At 37.5% G+C, this 23,759-nt stretch overlaps 1 protein-coding gene and 2 pseudogenes across 1 annotated transcript in view; 1 reads left to right on the top strand and 2 right to left on the bottom strand.

Annotated features, from left to right (window-relative positions):
- LOC114049903 (isoleucine--tRNA ligase, mitochondrial-like) overlaps nt 1-23,759 on the top strand; it is an 80,536-nt gene that overhangs the window by 1,390 nt on the left and 55,387 nt on the right. Inside the window, exons 2-7 of the mRNA XM_027871354.1 lie at nt 13,102-13,224; nt 20,284-20,443; nt 22,357-22,505; nt 22,588-22,637; nt 22,728-22,837; nt 23,301-23,391. Of these exons, the coding sequence (XP_027727155.1) occupies nt 13,102-13,224; nt 20,284-20,443; nt 22,357-22,505; nt 22,588-22,637; nt 22,728-22,837; nt 23,301-23,391 (683 nt within the window). The remainder of the gene's footprint in view (nt 1-13,101; nt 13,225-20,283; nt 20,444-22,356; nt 22,506-22,587; nt 22,638-22,727; nt 22,838-23,300; nt 23,392-23,759) is intronic.
- Nucleotides 3,471-4,041, bottom strand: LOC114049905 (annotated as a pseudogene).
- Nucleotides 4,842-5,442, bottom strand: LOC114049904 (annotated as a pseudogene).

Below are 23,759 nucleotides of genomic sequence, written 5' to 3'. Positions count from 1 at the left end.
TTTTCTATGTTGCAGTTTTCTTTTAAGATTTCTTGAAATGTGATGTCTAGGGGCTCTAGGCTCTTTTGTTGTTGTTGTTGTTGCTGTTGTTCATGGCATTCAGGTAGTCCAATGATTCTCGATTTTTTTCCTCCTTAGTTTGTTTTCCAAGTCTGTTTTTGCTATGAGATACCTTACTTTTTTTCTATTTTTTTTTTTCAGTTTTTGACTTAGTTTTATTATTTCTTGTTGTCCCATGGAATCATTGGCTCCTTTTTGGATCATTCTAACTTTCGTAGAGTTTGTTGCTTGGACAAGGTTCCATGCCTCTTGTTCCAAGCTAGTCCCTTTTCAATTTTTTTCTGTAGCTCTTATTTCCTCTCCAGTTTTTTCACCTAGCACTCTTTTTGTTGATTAAAAATCATGTTCTAACTTTTAAAAAATCTTTCTCCATCTTTTCCAGGAATTCTAGTTGAATTTCTACCCAGGCTGTGTTTTCGTTTGAGGCTTTGCTTGTAGGTGTTTTAGAGTCATTCTCTTCTGGGTTTGTGTCTTGAGCATCTCTGTCACCATAATGTTTTACAGTACGATTCTTTTTTTGTTGTTCATTCTTCTAGACTTCTTTCCAACTTGGACTTGATGTTAGGGCCATGTTCTGTGCAATTCTGGAGGGAGACCTTGGGCTGGTCTTGTCGATGGTTTCTTGGGGTATCAAGTATTATTATTGTAGAATTTCAGGAACGCCTCAGACTGGGGGCCTACAGCCTTCTTATTGCTCCCAAAATGGTCTGATCCAGGTCAGAGTCTAATTGTTGCCTCCTTGGTCTGAGCTCTGCAATTTCCTGACCTGGGTTTGGATCTAAGCAATAGTTTTGGTTTTTTTTTTTTTTTTTTTAACTACATTACTGCCAGGTTTAATGTAACTGTTATTCCCATTTCTGCCCTGCAAAAGTAAGCAAATGCCCCCATCAAAATTACACTGTAAAATGTAAGTAGTTCTAGAGAAAATATTGGTACCAACTGCATTAAAAAAAAAGTTTTAAGGCATAATAAAAAAAATACAAGGACAATTAATTTCTTTCTTTTATTTTTGCTTTTTTGTGAGGCAGTGTGGGTTAAGTGACTTGCCCAGGGTCACACAGCTAGTAAGTGTCAAGTGTCTGGTCTGAGACCGAATTTGAACTCAGAGCCTCCTGACTCCAAGACCAGTGCTCTATCCACTGCGCCACCTAGCTGCCTCTGTGAGGTATATTTTTGCCACCATAAGCTAGCACCCAAAACATGTTTTCCTATAAATACACTGTTAAAAATAGTAATTAGGTTCCATAGTTTAGCTACATTCTGGGTAAAGTAGACTTCTGTTACCTAGTCTAAGAATTTAATCACCATTTACGACATTGTCTCTACATAAAAATGATTTCCTCATTTCAAACTGACTTCCAAAATTCTAGAACACAGCCCATTAGTTAAACTGGGTATTGTCTGTACACTTAAGGTTCATAGGAAACAGCAACCATATCTTGGCTGTAAAGCAATCTCCAAAATCAGGGAATCCTCAAGAGGTAGTAAAATCTTTGGCTAACAAATCCCATATGCCAGTTCCCCTTAATTTGCCAAATAAGGAGTGTTTAGCAGCAATTTCCTATAAGCATTTAAATATTGAGGATAATGGGTGCATATTAATACAAGATGTCAGTTTGCTAAATATTCTAAGTAGAACAATATTTCCAGAATTTGGTGCTCATCTTGTAGATATCCATCATGAAACCATGAAACTTCACGTGCCCTACTTGCATGGTAATAACAGATGTTCCAAAATGCAAGAGGTATGGAATTGTAAAATATAGTGTTATTTAGTCTGACACTGAAGAACATTTCCCTAAATGGATCAAAGGGACATGATTCTATAGTTAAATGTGATTAGAATAGCTTCAAGAAAATTGTAGTCTATTATCTCCACTTGAAAACCTCCTATTTTATCCACTGATATTAGATCTAGTTAATTTCCATGTCTGAGGCTTCCAGTTTAATGGGCAGAAGATTGCAGAGATTTCCCCAAAATGAGTAATCACTCATACGAGGGAATTTTCTGCTTTCTCTTTAGTATACCTAAGTAATTAAGGTATTCTAAATGGTAAAGTCACCAGCAGTTTGTCAAGCTGGTATTTGAACACTAAAAATGGTTCTTTAGGGGCAACTAGGTGGCGCAGTGGATAGAGCACCGACCATAAAGTCAGGAGGACCTGAGTTCAAATCCGGCTTCAGACCAAACACCTGACACTTACTAGCTGTGTGACCCTGGGCAAGTCACTTAATCCCAATTGCCTAAAAACTAAAAACTTTAAAAAAAAATGTGAATAACCAAAATATCAGAAAGAAATTGGGTAGGTTATTAAGAAGGCCTTTACAAAAGACTGGAAGGCCCCACTCCCCCCTTTAGAAAAGAATTGTGGTTTGTGAAAGTAGTATGTTCACACCACTGGTGAACTGCAGAGGCAGTGAAAGGCATTTAAGGCTTATGAGAATGGCAGGAAGAAATTATTCACTTTAAAAATCAGTATATAAGAGATCCAACTTAACTCTCTTTTCTGTAAGGTAGGCCTTTTGATCTAAGATCAGGCCAAGGGCTTCTAGCTGACAGAAGGTACAGATGACCTTGGAAGATCTGGGTGCAAAAATCTGCTGTTAAGAATAGTTCTACAAACAAGGGAAAAGAGAAAATTGGCTTGATTGATAAGCACTTGCAAGAGTTTGATTGAAGTCCAATACCCATTTCAAGTTGCAGCTTAGTGAGTCTTTCCTGGCTTTTGTGGGAAAGAGGTAAAAAAGCCTCATAGGATGTCTGCAGAACAATGCATCATGGAGGCAAACTTAAAAGGACACAAACAGATTTGGCACCCATTTTCTCAGATATTAATAGTGCCCCCATAAAAGGTAAAGGTCCTGTATCATCACTTTATATAATGTAAGGACTCTATGAGCTAAATGGTCTATTACCCTTCTGAAACACAAGTTGTATCCATTAGACAAGGGAGGGGGAGCACTCCTGGCAGCTGTCCAACACATCATTCACACGGGTTTTTAGTCTCCTAGTGACACTGTCAATGGCTACTGCTGCAGGACCATCTCTAGATGTACATTTGCCCACCAAAACACAGATATTCCTAGTACCCATCAAGATCCTACTCTTTCTCCATTTTCTTTTACTCCATCAAAGACTCTGTCATATTTGGAACTAATTCTCAGATGCAAACCTGGGGAATTCCTTATTGCTCTCATAAGATTTGTTTTCTCTATTCCCTGAAAGGCTGTATGTCCCCTGGTCCTGTGGAGCCCTAGCTGTTTCTAGAAGAGCAACATGAAAATCTTCACACATAAATCATCAACACCTCCCCTCCCTGCCCTACCCTAACTTGTACTAATTAGAAACTATAAACCTTGACACCCTAACAGAAGAGTTTCTAGTGTGAAGATGCTGGTATTAGTTTCCTCTAGTAGAAAGAGATGCTGGATTTGCCATGTGGTGGGTTGAGGACTTTGTTGTGTGAGCTCCACCTGGTGCCCACCTGGGCTCACGGTTGTCAATCTTGAGTTTAGGCTCAGTTTCCTTGGCTCATTCCTCCTTTCCTTTGTCACATTTCTCATCATATTCTTCTCTTGAAGACGGTGTATTCTCGTATCTCTGAGTTGCAATTTTGTGTCCTCACCTTCACATAAGACAATATGATCCTTGGGCTTGTTTAGGTGTGCTAAGGGTGCAGAAATGGTGACTGGAGACTCAAAGATGTCACTGGTCTTCCCACTGAGGGATTCAAACAGTATCGAGCCTACCCAGGGGTAGGCTCTTCAAAGATACCACTTCCTTTGCCTCCTGGAGGATTTGACCTTTTGGGTGTATTCTGAGGTTCCTCGGATGCTCCAAAGATATTAGATGCCATTCTATTTGGTCTACTTGAAGGAATAACTTCTTTTGGAGTTCCAAAGAGATTGCTTGAGTCTCCTCCGGAGTTTCATTACCCTGGAGCTTGGCTTGCCACCCTTGTTCTCCTGCCCCTGGACCATGTTGGCAGCAGCTGCAGCTGGAGCAGCAGTGGTGGTTGTGGCAGACAAAGCAGTGGCTGGGCTCCTTTCACTTTTGAGACCAGCACCATTCCTGCTCCCACTCACCGCCCGGATCTAAGCCGTATTTAACTGATTGGAATTAGCTCTGCTCATTCTGAGGCACAGAATTGCAGCCTCCCCTGGGATGGATTCCTGTCCTACTTACTCCTCTGCAGGATTCAGATTGGACTGGACTTTGAAACAGAGACTGCTGCTGTTTGTTTCTGAATTTGCTTCTCTTAGCCCAGGGTCCAGTAACTACTCCTCACTCTGAACTGCCACCCCCAGGTGCAAGTCCTTCTGCATCCTGCCTTGGATCTATGATCTGGAACCGGGGAGTGAACAACAAAGGTGCCCATTGGCAGAATTTCTCACACCAGTTTCCTGCACCCTTCGGTGTTCTGGTATGGGTCCTTCTCTTGCTCTGGTATACAATCTGGCCTGGGTGCTGGAGTGCTCTGCACACAGCAGCTCCTGCCTAAGGGTACCCCGTCCCCAGTGTCCTCAGACCTCTCTGCCTGTCTTCCTATGCCAACTTGGGCTGAAAAAATTACTTACTATGACTTTGCCTTGGATTTCCTCATTAAGTTTGATCTGGCACATTTTCTGTATCTCTTGGGAGGAGTTTTTGGTGGGGAGTTCTCTCTACTGCTTCCTGCTACTCTGCCATCTTGTCTCTACTTATATCAAAAAACAATTTTTTTTTTGACAAGAATTATTTTTATTTTGACATTTGAATAAGTGTTGACTTCTCAGGACATGGCCTTTGGCATCTTTTCCAGCTTATTCATCAGCTTGTTGCACTGTGCCTTTCTCAGAAACATAGATGCCATTCAAAAATTTTCTGATATCCTTGTTTTTGACTGTGGTGACCTGTTGAATCAGGGCAGCTGAGTTTGATACAAGTTCAATATCATTTCCTTCAAGAATTAACTCATCTTTTTGGGCTTGAGAAACAGCACAAGCAACACCTGGTCTCATGCGCACTCTTTGGATATATTTTTCACCCAAAAAATTTCTTATTTCGACAAGTGAGCCATTCTCTTGAATAACAACATTGATGGGAAAGTGAGCATATACAGACCTCATTTTGTAACAAAAACCTAGGGTAACATCTTTGATCATGTTTTGTACATGACTACAGATTGTGCGTACGGTTGCAGGTTCTTTTCAATTTTCCCACCACTTGTCTACCTGGAGCCTTTTTTCCTTATTTCCATGGAGATTGAACTCAACATTGATATGGTTGAAATCCCTGCCGAGGATTCCTCTGGGCCCCTTCACAATAACTGTCCGACCCTTAAAAGAGATGTCAACATTTTCTCGGATGTCGATGGTCTGTTTGTTTAGAATGGTCTTCATTCTGGTGGTGAATAGGGCAAAGAGCTCAAAATATTTTTTTTAAAAAGTTCACTGGCACCAGGTTAAGAACCCCTGCAAAGTTCTTTCCAACTTAGTCAATCAGCAAGCACTTATTAAACCCTTTTAGGGCCAGTTACTGGGAACACAAAGACAAAAATGAAGGAATTTACATTCTATTGGGTGGGACAATGTATACATTTATCAATATATTCAGAACAAATAAAAGATAAATTCAGGGTGGTTTGGGAGTGAGGGTACTAGAATTAGAGGGAACTAGGAAATGCATTATGTAGAAGTAAAGGCTCGGGAGAGACATACATGGAAGGCCAGTGCAGAGAAAGATTGGGGAGCTAAAGTGAGGGGTGTGAGCAAAAAGAAAAGACCAGTTTGACTGGATTGCTGAGTGTGGGAAGGGGAACAACGTACAGTGAATCCAGAAAGACAGCTGGGGGTCGACTTATAAAGGGCTTTAAAAGCCAAAAAGGAGTTTATATTTTATCCTAAAGGCAGTAGGGAGCCAGTGAAGTTTGTAAGAAGGGAAGCAGCATGGTCAGATTGCATTGACACTTTTGAGAAGAAACTTAAGGCAGAAAGACCAATTAGTCTAGCCAGGAGGTCATGAGGGCCTAACCTAAGGTAGTGGCTGCATGAGTAGAGAAAAGCAATTGGATTGCAAAGATGTGGTGGTGGGTGATAGAAAGGACAAGACATGGCAACTGATTGAATATATAGGGTGAGGAGTTGAGGAGTCTTAACTTTCATGAAGTTTTTACTGAGGCTGTGGCTGTGGGAGACTAGAATGGTGGTACCCTCCGTAGAAATAGGAATGTTTGGTAAAAGGGAGGGTTTTGGGGAAAAGTTTTGGACAACCTGAGTTTAAGATGCCTACAGGATATCCAATTTGAGATATCTCGAACAGTGATTTGAGACTGGTGTTTATGAGGTCGACATGTAAAAGAGATTGAAGAAAGAAAGTAGGGCCCAGGACAGAGTCTTGGAATATACCACCACTTGAGCATGTGGTCAAAAGACAGATTGCAGAGTTGAGTACTGAGTGGGAAGAAAGAAAGTGGAGTCGATGAATGTAGATAGTTTTTTCTAGGAGTTTGATTGGGGGATACAGTAAAATCCCTTTAATCTGGGCACCTCATTTCAGTATTGACATTAAATAATTTGGAGAGCACTCAGAAAGGCAGCCAAGAGGGTCATAGATTTGGATCAGAGAAGGCCCTAAGAGATCGCCTAGTCTAGCTCCTTAATGTCACAAGTAAGGAAGTTTGAAATCTGTATAGGTGAAGTAATTTTCCAAAGTTTACACAGGCAGTGAATGGAAGAGCCAGGATTTTTTTTTCACGGATTATTTTATTGTTTTTGTTATTACTATAATTAATAGTAGATTTCAATTACCCATTTTTCAATTGCCCATTTTTTTCCATTACAGGGGATATATAAGAGTTTGATATACTGCGTTTTATGGATTATATAGCTATTATACTTTTAAGTGTTGTTTTTGAGCAGTTGGCTAGACATACAATTTCATCTTAGTTTTAAAATTATTTTTCACTTAAGCATTAAAAAAAATCAATGTCCCTTCCACTACACTTTCTCCCCCACCTTGAGCAAATTTAAAAAAACAAACCTGAAAAGGAAAGTCCTCAAAACATAGCTGTATAGTATGGCAAAACAAATTCCCACATTACCCATGTCTAAAAACGTGTTTCTTTGCATTTTAAATTTATCATCTCTCTTACAAGAAGTGGTTAGCTTGTTTTATCTTCATTACTTTGGACTTGTTATACGTCTTTTGAGTTTCTTCTGAAACTTTCTATTTTGTCATTTCTCGTGGCACAATGTTGTGTTGGTTTTTTTTTTTTTTAACATTCATATACTACAATTTGTTTAGCCATTCCCAATAGAACAACTCCTTAGTTTCCAATTTTTGGCTGTCATTAAAGAGCTGCTATAAATATTTTTTGTATAATTTATACATATATAGTAAAAATTATTTTTTACACATCCTTTTCCTCTTTCTTTGATTTCTTTGGAATATAGGCTTAGTATTGGTATAGCTGGGTCAAAGGGTAAGCATAGTTTGGTTACTTTCTGTCTGTAGTTCCAAATTGCTTTCCAGAATAGCTGGACCAATTAATTCATAGCTCTACCTAATAATGTATTAATGTGCCTCTTTTTCCCCAGCTCCCTGTCCCCAACATTTGTCATCTTTCTTTTCATCAATCTGATTAGTATAAGGTGGAACCTCAAAATTGCTTTAATTTCCATTTCTCTAATCATTAGTGATTTAGAATATTTTTTATTCATATAGTTGCTGTTAACTTGAATTACTTCCTTAGAAAACTACCTGTTTGTATCCTTAATCCTTTATCTATTGAGGAATGGCAGAGCCAGGGTTCTAACCATTAGCAAAAACCAATATCACAAGTCCATGAGACATTGCGTCCTAACTGGATTTATTACAATAGAAATGAACATTCATGTGGAACCCAAAGTCAGGGCAGAGAGTTCACAATCCATATGGATGTTTGCATATTTGTGATAGTACAACCAGGGAAGGACGGGAAATAGAAATCTCCTTCTACAGGGAAGTGGCATGGGAGGAGAAAAGGTGCAGTAAAGGTGGGAAAAGGACAAAACCCCTCCCAAAGGGAGGAGCAGGGTTCTGGCAAAAGAGGCATTCTTTTTCCTTGGGAACTGCTAGACCATGAAGATAGGAGGGTTTGCTTATCTACAAGAGTCCCAACTACACCAGCAGTTTCTCAGCCTAGTGAAGACTGATGCCTGTCTTGACTCCCAAGGACACACAGGGAGTCCAGCTTAGGGTGCAAACAACAAATTATGTCATCCTTGACACATTCAAGGCCCCATGTGTAGTCTGGGTCCGGTGTTTCTGGAAAATATGGCAACTCAAAAAGACAAGTTCAGGAGACCTCTTAACATTACTTAACATAACCCAAGTCCTCTTATTGCAAAGCTAGAACTCTGTACTACTGCACCTACAGTCAATTCTAGGTCAAGTTATCAAGCATTTATTAAATATTTACTACTTGCAGGCACTGAATTAAGCATTCACCCACAATTATTTAAGTGCCCAATTAATACATTGGCTCTCTAGCGTAGTAGAGCCAATCTGGCTTCATGTCTGGCCTCTGATATAGATGGTTGTGTGACCCCGGGCAAGTCACTTAAGCTATTAGTGCTCTAGACCAGAGTTGTCAAATAATGTGGCCTGAATCATGTGTGGTTTTATATAACCCTATAAACATGTGGTTTTTTTAAGTCAATACCTGACCTACAGGAAACCTTATGTATTGTTTAGTGGCCTCTGTTTCTATTTGACTTTGACACCACCAAACTAGATCAGCTCTCTAAGACTATACAAGCTGCAGATTAGTAGAGGGAATTTCCTCATTTTAAAGCAAAGACCATCAGGTATAATGTGGAGGGAAATACTTGTTCATTTATTGGTTGGATTACATGACCTTTGTGGTCCTTTCTAAGTTTGAGAATTTGTGATCCAGTCGGTCAGCAATATTTATTAAACACTCACTGTATGTACCAGAATTTAGGAGAATGTAAAAGAAGCTGATGGTTATGTGGGTGTTTTCTACTAGCTTTAACCTGATAAGACAGATATTACAAAAATATGTGAGAAAAAAAAATGAGGATTAGCAATTAAATTTTCTGTTTTTTAAAGCCAGATAATATTTAGAGCCGGAAGGAATTTAGAGTTAATTTAATTCACAGTATATGGGGAACTAGGTGGCTCAGTGGATAGAGCGACAAGCCTAGAGTCAAGAAGACCTAAGTTCAACTCTGAACTTACTAGGCAAGTCACTTAACCCTGTTTGCCTCCGTTTCCTCATCTGTAAAATGAGATGGAGAAGGAAATGGCAAACCACTTGGAGAGTTGGACATGACTGAAACGACAACTACAATTATAATCCATAATATAAAAAAGTCTAAAAACAAGTATGTGATGAGAGGAAGCTGGCCTAGGAAAACTGCATGAATCCAAGGGTATTTTAAAAAATGTTGCTAGGCAGGACATGTTTCATGAATTCATTCAAATTCTCAGCGCTATTCATTTGTGTTCATTATCACATGCCTAAACTATTAAACTTCTAGTTTTCTTAGGAATATCAGTTTGTACTTACTAGTTTGAGTTGATATTTTAAAATTTTTCTTTATTATGAATGTAACAAATCAGCAAAAATGAAAATTTTAATACACAAAGAACAGAAGAGCATTGTATATGAAACTAAACTTCTGTTCAGTGCCATTTTAAAGTCTATATTAAATTTAATACAGGAGTAGCAAAACTACCCTGATTCTGTGATCCCTCTGAAATTCCTTCTCCTATCTTCTATGTATTTTTAAAATGTTTTCTTGACACTTTTTCTTTTGTAATGTTTTTGCATCATCACAATCTTCAGTCTTTTCCCCTTCATTAATTATCAACCCCCAAGCCCTTCCTTGTAGCAAATAACTTACCAAGCAAAACAAACCAGTACGTTGAACTTGTTTGAAAATGTGTATCATTCTGTTTTCTAGTCCATCAACAATCAGCCAAGAGTAATTTCTTTTCAAGTCATGATTTTCTGTTTCCTTGGTTAGAGTTCTTAAGTCTTTCAAAGGAACTTTACATTAGGGCAGTCCTTGTGTAAATTGTTCTCCTGGTTTTGCTTACTTTTTTCTGCATGAATTTACACACATCTTTCTAGGTTTCTCTTAAGTTTTTCCCTTTGTCATTTTTGTGGCATGATATTCATTATGTTTACATACTGTTTTTTCTTAGGCAATTTATTAATTGATGGGCCCCCACAGTATTTCCGGTTCTTTGATATCAGTTGATCATTTAATTGAAAAGCTTTTATTAAGTATTAACTATCTACCAGTGTACTAGATACTAGAGACTCAAACTAAATGAATAAAATAATCTTTACTCAAAAAGAGCTTATGTTCTAACTTTTTATTACTTTAAGTACTAAAGTATTCATTTAAATATCTTTGTCTCTTTCACAGTTTTTTCTTATTTAGCTCAGTTTTTTCTCACTTCTCCCACAGAAGTTGTAATTTGATAGGATTAGTTTTCTCAATTTTTGTAAACAATTTAATACTGAAGTTAATTTGTTTCAGATTAATAAAATTCACTCATAAACCCGTTTTCCTTAAAGTTTTTTACTTTGTGAGTTTTCATGACTTATTTAATTTCTTTTTTCTCAAATTTGGTTATAAATTATTTTTCTTCTATTAATCTTCGTGTTTTACATATTTGTAAATACTCATCTCTTTCATTTAAGTTTTAAGTTTTGGTGGCATATAATTGGGCAAAACAGTTCCTGAAATTTACTTCACTTCATTTCCTTTTTATTTGTTATGAGCTCTTTCCATTTTTTGTTTTGTCAATTTGGTTTTCCTTTTTGTTTTTTTTAAGTTTGTCTATTTCTATGTTTTTGTGCTTGAATTTTTTTGCCCCCCCCAAAAAAACACAGCTCCTATAATTTACCTATCAAGTCATAGTGAGGTTTTTTTAATTTCCGTTTTTGTGACTAGTTTGGGTTTTTTTATTTGTTGTTTTTCTGTTACGTTATTGCATGCCCAATTCATTGACTTATTTCTTTCTTTTGTTGATTAAAGTATTTAGAACTATGAATTTTCCCTGTGAGATAGCATTGGTTGCACATACAAAGTTTTGGTATGTTATCTTGTTGTTTTCTTTGAAATTATCTGTTGTTTCTTTGATTTTGTGTTTGACACATTCATCCTTTGTGTTTATATTATTTAGTATCCATTTAAGTTTGACTCTTTTCTTCAAATACTCTATCTTGATTACGATTTTCATCTGGTTGTGACTTATAAAGGATGAGTTTAACATTTATGCTCATTATGCTTGTTTATGTCCAAGCGCGTAGCCAGTTTTTTGTAAAGGTGCCATGTGCAGCTGAGAAAGACACACCCTTGCGTGCAGTTTCTCTCTCATTCCCATTAGTAAGCATCAAAGATCTAACATATGTAACTTTTTGCAAATGTCATTCAAGTACTTCTTTTTATTAGATTTGTTTACATGTGGCATCTTGAGGCCTCCATCTATTACTGTTTTGCATTCTGTTTCTCCCTGTAAATAATTCAGTTAATTTTTCCTTTAAGTACTTAGATCAAGGCTTCTTAACCAACTTTCCTCCCTGTGTTTTTTCTTTCTTCTCTCTTTGCTTCTTTCCTTCCTGAGCACATTCAACACTTATATAGATTCAATTGCAAAATGCTCCTTAAAGAAATAAAGTAGAACTTAATAGCCAGAAGACTATTCAGGACTCATGAGTAGATCATGACAATTTAATAAAAATGACCATGCTACCAAAGCTAATTTGCAGATGTGTTGCTATATCAAACAGATTACCAAAACTCTATTTTATATAGCTAGACAAAATGGTAACATAATTAATTTGAAGGACCAAAGGTTTTAGAATAAGAAAGGAAATAATGAAAAAATTCTAGACCTCAAACCATTTTTAAAGCAGAATCCTTAAAACTATTTGGTACTGGTTAAAAAATAGAAAAGTAGTTCAATTGAATGTACTCATAAGGAAGAATCAGAAATAACTGAACCCAATAACTTAGTGTTTGACAAACCCTCAAACATAAATTATCTAGGAAAGAGATTCCTATTTAATAAGAATTGCTAGGGGCAGCTAGGTGGCACAGTGGATTGAGCACTGGCCCTGAAGTCAGGAGGACCTGAGTTCAAATCCGGCCTCAGAGCAAACACTTGACACTTACTAGCTGTGTGACCCTGGGCAAGTCACTTAACCCCAATTGCCCAAAAAAAAAAAAAAAAAAAAAAATTGCTGGGAAAACTGTAAAGCAGTCTGGCAGAAACTAAGTTTAGATCACTAACTTAAACTGTATTCTAGAATAAATTTTAAATGTATCCATGACATGAATATTAAAGATCATGTCATTAAAAAATGAGAAGAGAAGCAGATCATATACTTTTCACATCCATAGGTAGGAAATAAATTCTTAACCAATCAAGGAATAGATATAATTACAAAAGATAAAAGACTTTTGATTAAATGAATTTGAAGATCAGCTTAGCAAAAATGACAAAACACGGGAACAATCAGTGTTGTAGGGCTCATGGAAAGACTGCATGCTAATGTATTGCTGACAGAGCTGTGGATTTGTTCAGTAATTCAGTAGTGGAGTTTGGAATCATGTAAATAAAATGACTAAAGTATCGATGTAAGGTATATGCTGTAAGGAGGTCACTGACAAAAAGAAAGGTATAAACCAGAATATTTAGTATAGCACTTTTTGTGGTAGCAGAACTAGAAACAATAGATTCTCAACAGTTGGGGAATGATCAAACAAATTGTGGTACATAAATATAATGGAATATTCCCATGCTGTAAGAAACAGTGATTATGTTTAACATAGAGAAACATAGAAAGACATATACAAACTGATTCAAAATGAAGTATAATTAAATAATGACTACAAAACTGTCGATGTAGCTACTTTAATATATTTTTTAAGCTGGTACCAAATTTTTTACTATTTTATTAAGAATTTATTACCTTAAAGTAAGGTGAGTTGTTCGTACATTAAGTGTATACAATTTATTTTCTTCTGTCTTTACAGAAATGTGGATTTTCAGAACTTTATTCATGGCAAAGAAAAAGAGATATAAAGGAAGAATTTTGTCTTCATGATGGACCACCATATGCTAATGGCGAAGCTCATGTTGGTCATGCTTTAAATAAGGTATTTATAATTTTTGATCTACTTATTGATCTTGTGTCCTTCAAAGATTTTCATGGTTTTTCCTCTGAAAAATATATTTTCAACTCATCAAAGATGTGTTATAGTTATGTACCCTAAAATTGTAGTTTGATGCCTCATTATGTTGTGGGGATATTCTAGAGCTCTCAGAAGCTGTTGCAGGAAAGCACAGTCTTAGGCAGGTTGTACCAATTTGGAAAAACTTTGAATATAGGCTCTTTATAAACAAAGAAACTTAGTGGAATTTTTTTTTTTTTTGACAAGGCAATTGGGGTTAGTGACTTGACCAGAGTAATACAGCTAGTAAGTGTCAAGGTCTGGCGTCTGGTCTGAGACCGGATTTGAACTCAAGTCCTCCTCATTCCAAGCCCGAACCTCTATCCACTGCACCATCCAGCCGCCCAATTTAGTAGAAATTTTAAAGCAAAAGTAAAGCTAAATTTTAGAATACCAGAATTGAAAGGACCCTCCTTTTACAGATAAAGAAACAGACTTTAAGACATGAGATGTCGTCTCTGTTGTCAAATAGCTAGTTACAGAAAAATCCATGACTCGAATCCAAGTCCTTTAGTTTCAGACCCGATGTTGTCTTCCATTACACTGGACTAGTATAGTTCCCTTACCACTCAGTTCCTCCTCTTCTTCTCGTGTTGCTTGTAATGTCTTTTGTATAGGTACTTTTCCGCCTGTACAAGAGGTAACAGTACTTATTTCGCAATTGCTGGTAATACCAAAATTAATTGTCTGAAATAAAAAGGAACTGAGGACTGAGCATTTCATGATTTAATTTGTAAAACTAACATTTGCGTATTTTACCAGGTCATCTGACTCCTCAGATGTTAGAGACAAGGAGTGATTTATGGAGCTGATTTTTATAACAGAAAAGAGGAATAAAATAAAAATTACAGAAACTTGTTTTGAATGTAATTCAGTTGGACGGGGCAGGTCATCCGACTAGTTATCTCCTCCCAGCCTTTCTTAATCCTACACCAGAAGTCCTTGCCTTAGAGGTGGTACCTTTTGTAACCAGAAATGCTACTTTAAGGGGCCCCGTAGATCTTCTAGAAGTGGAAACTTGCTTCAGAGAGTCCAGGAGAAGAAGGTATTGTGACTGGGAAAGAAGAACTTGTGGTTGGTGGTTGATAAGCTAGCAGTCAACCCCCATCCTCCCAGCTGCCAGAAGGGGAAACTTAACTTTAACTTAACCTTTGGTCAACCCCTCCCCCCATCCCCCCCTTTCTCTGGCTACTAGAAAGGGGAATTTAGCCTTTAAAAAAGCCTTAAAATCCTATGATTATTTTATTCTCTAAATTATATGCTACTAAATGGTAAAGTCTTATCAGTCTCATATTCACTGAATCTATAGGTAACCTAGACCTAAGAGACTATCTGTGTTAGTCTGGCTTAGTTTAGGACTAGCTTTTCCTAGAGAAGGGAGTAATCCTATAATCAAACTAAAAATAAATCAAAATAACCAATACTAACTGATTTCCTTTTCAGCAACAATCACAAAGGGATGCTGCACTTGCTTGTGCCAGGGGCTCATGGCACTATGGCTCTCTGTGTTTCACTTCTAAGAATATAAGGTGAGCTGTGTTTTTAAAAGACACAACTGTTAAAAATTTCACCTTATATTCAGGTCATTGTGGTCAGTGTCCTACATTACTATATTCTCACTATAATTTTTTGTTAAAATTACATAATGAGGATAATAGGGGATAGATGTAGGGACTGGACCTGTGCTCCATTTTGAGGTTTCTGAAAGGCAGCTGGAGATTCGAGGACCACAAGTCAGCAGAGAAGTTGGGGAAAAATAGGTGGAGTTGAAATCAGCATCGAGATGCTAATTAAATCTGGGGAAACTGATGAGTTCACGTAGTGACTTGAATCAAGGGAGAAGAGAAGGTGGCTCAGGAAAGAACCATGGAGGACACCTAAGGTTAGAGGGAATGATCTGGATGAGTATCCAGCAAGAAAAAGAAACGAGAAAGCGTGGTCAGATAGGTAGGAGGAAAACCAGGAAAGAAAGTGTCCTGAAAACCTAGAGAGAAAAGAATATCAAGGAGGAGAGAGTGATCAACAGTGGCTGCAAAGAGGTCAAAAAGAATGAGTGTTGAGAAAAAGCCTTTGGATTTAGCAGTGAAGAAATCATTGGTAACTTTGGAGAGAGCAGTTTAGGTGGAATGATAATGTCTGAAGCCAGATCTAAGAAGAGAAGAAGTAGAAGGAACCAGTTATAGATGACTTCCTCAAGGAGTTGAGCCATGAAAAGTAACAAGAATGAATGGATCAAATAAGAATTTTGGGGGGGAGGGGCTTTTTTGTGAGGCAATTGTAGTTAAGTGACTTGCCCAGGGTCACATATCTAATAAGTGTCGGGTGTCTGAGTCTGGATTTGAACTCAGGTCCTCCTGACTGCAAGGCCAGAGCTCTATCTACTTCGCCACCTAGCTGCCTTCTGAGAATTTTTTTGTATGAGGGAGGAAAGCAGCCAGTGGACAGGAAGAGATTAAAGGTTAATGAAAACGTGGAAATAAGATGAGTGAATACCTGACTCTTAGCTTATTTTGGGGGGGGGAGCCCTAGGCAATGGGTTAAGTGACTTATCCAGGGTCACACAGCTAGTAAGTGTCAAGTGTCTGAAACCGGATTTGAATGCAGGTCCTCCTGACTCTAGGGCTGGTGCTCTATCCACTGCGCCACCTAGCTGCCGTAATACCTGACTCTTAGGACTTTTATACCTTTACTCCAGTTACATCCCTACACTGGAGACACCTCCATCCCTGTTGTCTCCTCTTCCGCTTAGTGAATTCTTCCCTGAATCCTCCATTTGAGGAAGTACCCCTGATAACTGTACTCACTTCTGCTTTTTGGTGAGGCAAAGTTCATTTTGTTGTTGTTGTTGTTTGTTTGTTGCTAGGCAGTGGGGTTAGGTTACTTGCCCAGGGTCACACAGCTAGTAAGTGTCAAGTGTCTGATTTTTACTCAGGTCCTCCTGACTCCAAAGCCAGAGCTCTATCCACTGTGCCACCTACCTGCCCCAACTGTACTCACTTCTAACCAGGCACATTTCCTAACCCTTCAGCCTTTCCCATGGTACCTTTCTCCATTTCTCTTCACCCTGCCTTCAGCTCCTTTGTTAAGGATTATCATTCCCTTCCCCACTTACCTCCTTTTCACCCCCCTTCCCCATTAGAATGTAGACCTCTTGAGGGCTAGGGCTAGCTTTCCTTTTGCTTGTGTTTGTATTCCCAGCACTTATCATAATGCCTGGCACATAGTACACATTTAATAATAAATGTTTTAACTAAAAATCCCTCTTATTGTAACAATAGAGGGGGCAGGTCTGCTTAAGAGGATGGGATGGAATGGGATCACTTGTGCATATCATCTCTATGGGTGAGACTGGGAAGGAATTGATAGTGGGGAAAGGTATCTAAGCGAGAGGAGATGTTAATTTATACTTTTAACGTTATACCAACCAAACTATCAAAGGAATACTTTACAGAACTTGATAAAATAATAATAAAATTTATTTGGAGAAACACAACAATGTAGACTATGAAGAGGAAGTCAAAGAGCAATAGAACTTCCATACCTCAAACTATTCTATAAAGCAGCAGTCATCAAAACCATTTAATATTGGTTAAAAAATAGAGAAGTAGATCAATGAAACAGTATAGATATGGGTAAATCAGAAACAGTGGAACTCACCCCAGTGTTTAATAAACCAGAAAGCATAAATTACATAAGAAAGAAGTCTCCATTTGATAAAAACTTGTGGGAAAACTGGATAACAGTCTGACAGAAATTTGGCTTAGACTAATCTTTATACCGTATTCTGGGTGGTACGGGGTGTTCAGAGAAGACTAGTACTTAGGCTGCCAAGCCTAGGGCTGCTTTACAGCTTTGGTGTCCAACTGCCACCCAACCCATCTTTGGCTCCAAGAAGCTATAGCATGCTCAGCGGCCACACCCCAGTAAAACCATCTCAGCAGATGGGCTAAACCAGGTTGAAGTTAACCAACAGACCTCAAACCCATCACTGATTAGGGGGGTGTCTACCCCAAGTATGTGAAGACTTCCCTGGCAGAATAGGTAGATGTGAACAACTTGTTCCAATGAGCCATGAAAGCGGCGGACGCAATCACCATGGAGCACTTAGAGCTTGGTTAGACACTGAAGACACCAAGGTCATCCACTGCATTCCAGGTCATTGCCAGTTGCCTTGACATTTGTCTTGCCACTGGACTTCAATGACTCTGGAAGAGAGAGTGAGGCTGATGACTTTGTGCAGTCTGCCCCACTTAAATACAGTTTATGCTTGAGTCAAAAGACATCACTCATACCCTTTTACCATTTACTATTTCATTATTTTACTCCTACTCAAAGTCCTGTGGTGATAGACAAATGACAACATAGCAGGTGTGGATACACTGTGTAGTCACAACCCTGCATATAGGTGGCCCAGGCCATAGGGATTGTCTTCTCACTGGACCGAGGCAGCAATAATAAAGCAGGGAATTGGCAGGACATCTGAGTAGCCTTTTTTAAGGATTGTACTGCTTACCTCCTGGCATAAGGAAGGACCTAGAAAAGGTGCCCTAAGAATTGCCTGCTTCACGTAACCCACCCTGGCCTGTTTACTGAGGAAGGCAGAAATCCTACCCTATGGTCAAAACACACAAAAATTGTACAAAAACTTTTGTGAAGATGATTTCACTCACCATTGGTACATAGAATGTGTGCATACTTATGGATAACAAGAAATCCAGTAGACCTGAAAGAGGAACAACTCTTCTTTCCAGAGAACTCAGCAGATATTGCATCCTGATAGCACCCCTGAGTGAAAAAAGGCCAGCTTGCCAAAGTCAGAGCTGGGTATTTTTCATAAGCTGTGGGTAAGACATTTGGGGTTTTTTTATTTTTTAATTTAGTTTTTTTTTTTTTAAGTTTTATTGATATGTTTAGTTTTTACACTACAGATTTCTTCCACTTCATGAATGATCTCTTATAACAAAGCAAAACAATTAAGTAAAACTAATAAAACAGTGACCTTATCTGAGAGCTCATACATTTCATGTATGTGGGCTTCCCTCATTTCTGTATTTTGAAAAAATTAACAGAAATCCATTTTTTCTCCTAAGCCCTACCCCACTGAGAAAAAATCCAAATTTAAAAAATATAAATGGGGGCAGCTAACTGGTACAGTGGATAGAGCACTGGCCCTGGAGTCAGGAGGACCTGAGTTCAAATGTGGCCTCATAAACTTACTAACCGTGTGATCCAGAACAAGTTACTTAACCATGATTGTTCTCCCCCCCCCAATAAATAAATATGCATAGCTAAAGAAAAAATTCCGTAAATGAACGTGTACAAAAATATATATGTATCATTCTGCATCCTGTATCTGTCACTTTGTTTCATCTTTGGTCCTTTAGAATCATGATGTCAAATTCATATAGAAAGAGGGGGTCATCAAACCACATACAGTATAAGGATCCCTGTGGACTGCCATAATGACTTAGACAAAGACATATTTATATATTTCTTTTCTTATTAGTATATCAACACATTAAAATCATATAGAAATTACATTTTAATCTGGTTCTGGCCTCACTGGGGGTTGTAGTAGGCAGCATAATGCCAGCCAGTGGAATGTTTGACATCTCTGCTCCTGATTCATGAGTGGTTATTGCATCAGTCATAGTTTTTAGAGCTTTCAGAGTTGTTTGTTTTTACAAGGTTGTTAGAGTATAAATTATTCTCCTGATCTAGTCATTTCATTTTTCATCAGTTTACACAAGTCCTGGAAAGTGTTCATTTTTACAATATCGATGTTACAGTATAAATTTTTTTGATTCTTCTTAACTTCACTCTGTGTCATTTCATTTGTCTTTCCATTTCTTTTTTGAAATCATCTATTTCCTCATTTTTTCTTTTTTTTCTTTTCTTTCTTTTTTTTTTTTTTTTTTAGGTGAGGCAATCAGGGTTAAATGACTTGCCCAAGGTCACACAGCTAGTACGTGTCAAGTGTTTGGTCTGAGGCTGGATTTGAACTCAGGTCCTCCTGACTTCAGAGCTGGTGCTCTCTCCACTGCACCACCTAGCTGCCCCTTATTTCCTCATTTCTTACACACAATAATACTTTATCACATTCATATACCATAACTTATTTGACTGTTGCAAATTGATGGACATTCCCTTGGGTTCCACTTTTTCACTACCGTCAGAAGAAGTGCTATAATTACTTTTGTGTATAAAGGACTTTTTCCATTTTCTTTGGTATCTTTTGGGTGTCGGCCTAGCAGTGGTAATGCTGGATCAAAAGGCACACGCACACGGGCTGATAGGCATTGGTAGATAGAATTTCTTCATTTCTTGTTACTAATAAAATCACATTTTCTCACTGTCTGCCTATATTAAATAAACATTTCTTTATTACATTATGCAATGAAGCTGGTCTTGAAGTCTGGACAAGCTGTGGTGTAGACCAGCAAATTTTTTTGTGTTTTTTGTCTGTTATTACTCTTTAAACCATCTCTTAGAGGGAGTTGGGGAAGAGAATAAGTATTTATAGAATGTCTACTGTGTGCCAGGCACTATGCTAAGCACTGTACAGACATGCTGATTTGCTCCTCACAGCAACCCTACAAGGTGGGTGCTGTAACTATCCCCATTTTTACAGTTAAGGAAACTGAGGCAAACAGGTAAAGTTACTTGTCTAGGGTCACACAGCTCATAATGTGTCTAAAGCTGGATTTGAACTCAGGTCTTCCTGATTTTAGCCCAGCACTCTATCCACTGAGCTACCTAATTGATCTGTATATTCCCCTAACTATGTGAGCTACAACATTCAGTAGGTTTACATCTGCGTTGTAGAAGGAATTCCCATGTGGATAAAATCATAGATATTTGAAGTATTGATGTACAAATTTATTTTCACATTTATATGATAACATTGTATCCATAGATTTAAAGATTTAAGCATTAGTTACAATTACATTTAAGTGGAGCTCGTAATTTTTTGGTTTTTTATAGATCTTGAAAGATATAACCAATCGATTCCAAATGATGAGAGGTTCAAAGGTGCATTTTGTGCCAGGTTGGGATTGTCACGGATTGCCCATTGAATTAAAAGCACTTTCAAAACTTGGAGAAAAAGCTCAGAATCTTTCACCAATGGAAATTAGAAAGACAGGTAAATTTTCTGTGTTTTATGAGTTTAAATAATGGCAAAGATACTTGATCGAATACACTGCTTTCTAGTTTTTTTTTTTAAATTACCCTCTTTTTATTAATATTTTCTATTTTCATATCACCTTAGTATGTCAATTTATCCGTTTTCTACTCTCCTAACTAGCCAACTATCCCATGTAATAGTTTAAAAAAAGATGAAAAAGTTCAGCAAAACAATTTTACGCATTGATCCTGTCTGACAGTACAATCAGTTCTATAAAATGACATAAGCATTTCTAATAAATCACTGCGTCCTATGCAAAATTACACAGTAAAAATCACAAAGCTGATGGGAAAATTAAAAAAAACAACAACTTTGTTAGTGATTTATTAAAAGAAGATAGGAGCCTAACAAAAAGATCAGCACAGATTTAGACATATTAAATAATTAACAAATATATAAGTACTGCTTTTAATAGTAGCTGTGTCTATGGCTTTGGATTACTGCTTGGCCTTGTGTCCCAGTTCCCTGGATACAGTTGACAACTTTGAAAGATCTGCCTCAGCCACAACTCTGCGATGGAATGACCATTGTGGGTGCAGACCAGCCTTCTTTTGCTTATAGCTTTTTCAGCACCAGAAGATACACAATAAATATGAGATTTTAATTTGAGATAGTGGAAGTATTGTAGGAAGACTTGCAACTTGGGAGTTATTGTGAAGTGGTGCACTTTTCTGCATTCTCACTGATGAAATTGAGCATAAGCAAACTCATAATCCAAGTTATGCTTAATTTATTCCCCAATATATTATGTCGGAATAAATTTGCATTTTCAAAACAAAGGTTATAGCAGAACTGACTGTATGTGCAATAGTCTAAAAGTGAATTTTCTAGACATTTCTGAATTTTTTTTTTTCTTTAAGGCAATTGGGGTTAAACGACTTGCCCAGAGTCGCACAGCTAGTAAGTGTCAAGTATTTGGTCTGAGGCCGGATTTGAACTCAAGTCCTCCTGACCTCAGGGCCGGTGCTCTATCCACTGCACCTAGCTGCCCCTGGGCCTTATTTTTAAAACTATAGTTTCCCCCACTCATCTAAAGTACAGTGAAATCTCCCAGATACATTTTTTTCCTCAAAAAAAGTTGTTTTTTGTAAAATGTATTATATTTTCCAGGAAGTGTAGGCTTATTGAATCAGAGCTTTGGGATCTGATCAGGATCTCTAACTGTTGGATATCGAAAGAAGGAATTTAAAAACCTGTATAACTGTGTTCACATTTAGCCCTGTCTTCTAATTGCTTGAACTTGATATTTCAACGAGTAGTTTTATTTCTAATTCTGTAAACCAAAAGCAAGCTTAAATTTTTAAATTAAACTTTCACATTCTCCTTTCTCCCATCTGAGAGTGTGGATGAAATCTCTTGCTTATGTGAGGAGTAAACAAGAAAAAAACCCACATAAAATTATGCAGTTATTGGTTGTGTATCATGATTTTTTTTTTCTTGCACAGAATAATCCTTTTCAAAGATAGGAGATTAGATCAGTTATCTTAGTTCTTTCATTATGTATATTGAAATGGGTAATAAATGCCACTGGTTTGTACAAACTAAAAAGAAACCATAACAAGGAAGGAGATACACTATAGAAATTATTTATCTTCCCCTCTAACTTGCTTTCCTTTGCTAAATGTTTAGTGGCCTCTCTGTGATTTCAGTGTCACAGCACTGATTTACAAATCAGATCTGTACTAACATGTATGCTAACAGTATGTAATCTTCGACATTTTGGAGAATACATACTTAATACAGGTTTTAAGAACTTGATTGAATGTGTGTGTGTGTGTGTGTGTGTGTGTGTGTGTATTTTACATATATATATAATATATATATATACACACACAAACATTTTCTTTTTAAGAATTAGTTATCTTTTTCAGCCAGAGCATTTGCAGAAGCAGCTATTGAAAAACAGAAGTCTGCATTTATTCGTTGGGGTGTAATGGCGGACTGGGATAATTGCTACTATACATTTGATGGAAAGTATGAGGCCCAACAAATAAAAATGTTCTATCAAATGTATGCTAAGGTATATTTATTTGAACAATTTTTAAACATTTTAAAGTGTGTGTCACAAAAATACTGTTTTAATGTAATTTTATCTTCTACAGGATTTGATATATAGAGCTTATAAACCTGTATTTTGGTCTCCTTCAGCAAGGTATGTTTAATCAGTGAGCAGTAAACGGGGACAGTTTTTGAGTGAGTTCAAAGCATTGATTTGTTAACTTAATGTTTTAAAAAATTTTAGGACTGCATTAGCTGAAGCTGAACTTGAATATAATCCTGAGCATGTCAGTCACTCTGTATATGTCAAGTTCCCACTCTTGAAACCTCCTTCCATGCTAGCGTCTGTCTTAGGTAAGATCTATTGTAGTCCTTTTGTTATAAATATGGCATTGGGATATTTACTGTTCCCTTACCGTAGCCTGTGATTTTTCTTGCCTTTGTACTTTTTTTAATTCATGTTCTTCTATATGCTTAGAAAATCCCCCCCCCCCCCCACGACTCTTTCAGTTGAAATCTTACGTATTTTTAAGACCTTGTTAAAATATTATCTTTTCTCTTTCTGTCATCTGGAACTGAAGTCTTAAACATTTTATACTTGATTCATATGTTTGTACTTTCTAGATTTATTTATATAAATGTATATATCTTTTATACCTTTAGATTGGGGCAAAGACTATTCTGTTTCCCAGTTCTCTTTGTCCTCTTCTCCTTCCTCCAATCCTCCCAAGTGCACAGCAGGATACTCTACATTACAGTAGGCATGTAGTATACTGTTTATTGAGCCACTCATAACACATTTCTATCTCTCCTACAGATAGCTCATTGCCTGTTAGTGCAATAATCTGGACCACACAGCCTTGGACTATTCCTGCCAATCAGGCTGTCTGCTACATGCCAGAATCTAAGTATGTGTTGGGATTTTTTGTTTTATCCATATTTGGTAGTAACACATTTAATGTCTAAAATCTTGAAAGCTAGTAGATACTATCCTGGTGACAACACAAACTTGATTAGATTTATTTAATTTCTTATAATTTTGTAAGTTTTCTGCTTAGCTATTTCCTTTGAAATTGTTATTACGAAGGGATAGGGAAAAGACCTGGACCTGTGATTTCATTAGTTATAGGAAACTCTCCTGTGAAGCAGCCTGCCTTTTCCTAGTACAGGTCAGCGCTTCCTCTGCAACTCTGAATCTGGAAGGATTTGCTTAGAGCACAGATGTCAAACGTACAGCCCCAGGCCTTCTAATGCTCCACAACCCTTCCCAGGGTGC

This window comes from Vombatus ursinus, unplaced genomic scaffold (assembly GCF_900497805.2).
Source record: "Vombatus ursinus unplaced genomic scaffold, bare-nosed wombat genome assembly UNPS02014798.1, whole genome shotgun sequence".
Lineage (NCBI taxonomy): Eukaryota > Metazoa > Chordata > Mammalia > Diprotodontia > Vombatidae > Vombatus > Vombatus ursinus.
This window is presented reverse-complemented; position numbering and strand designations above follow the sequence as displayed.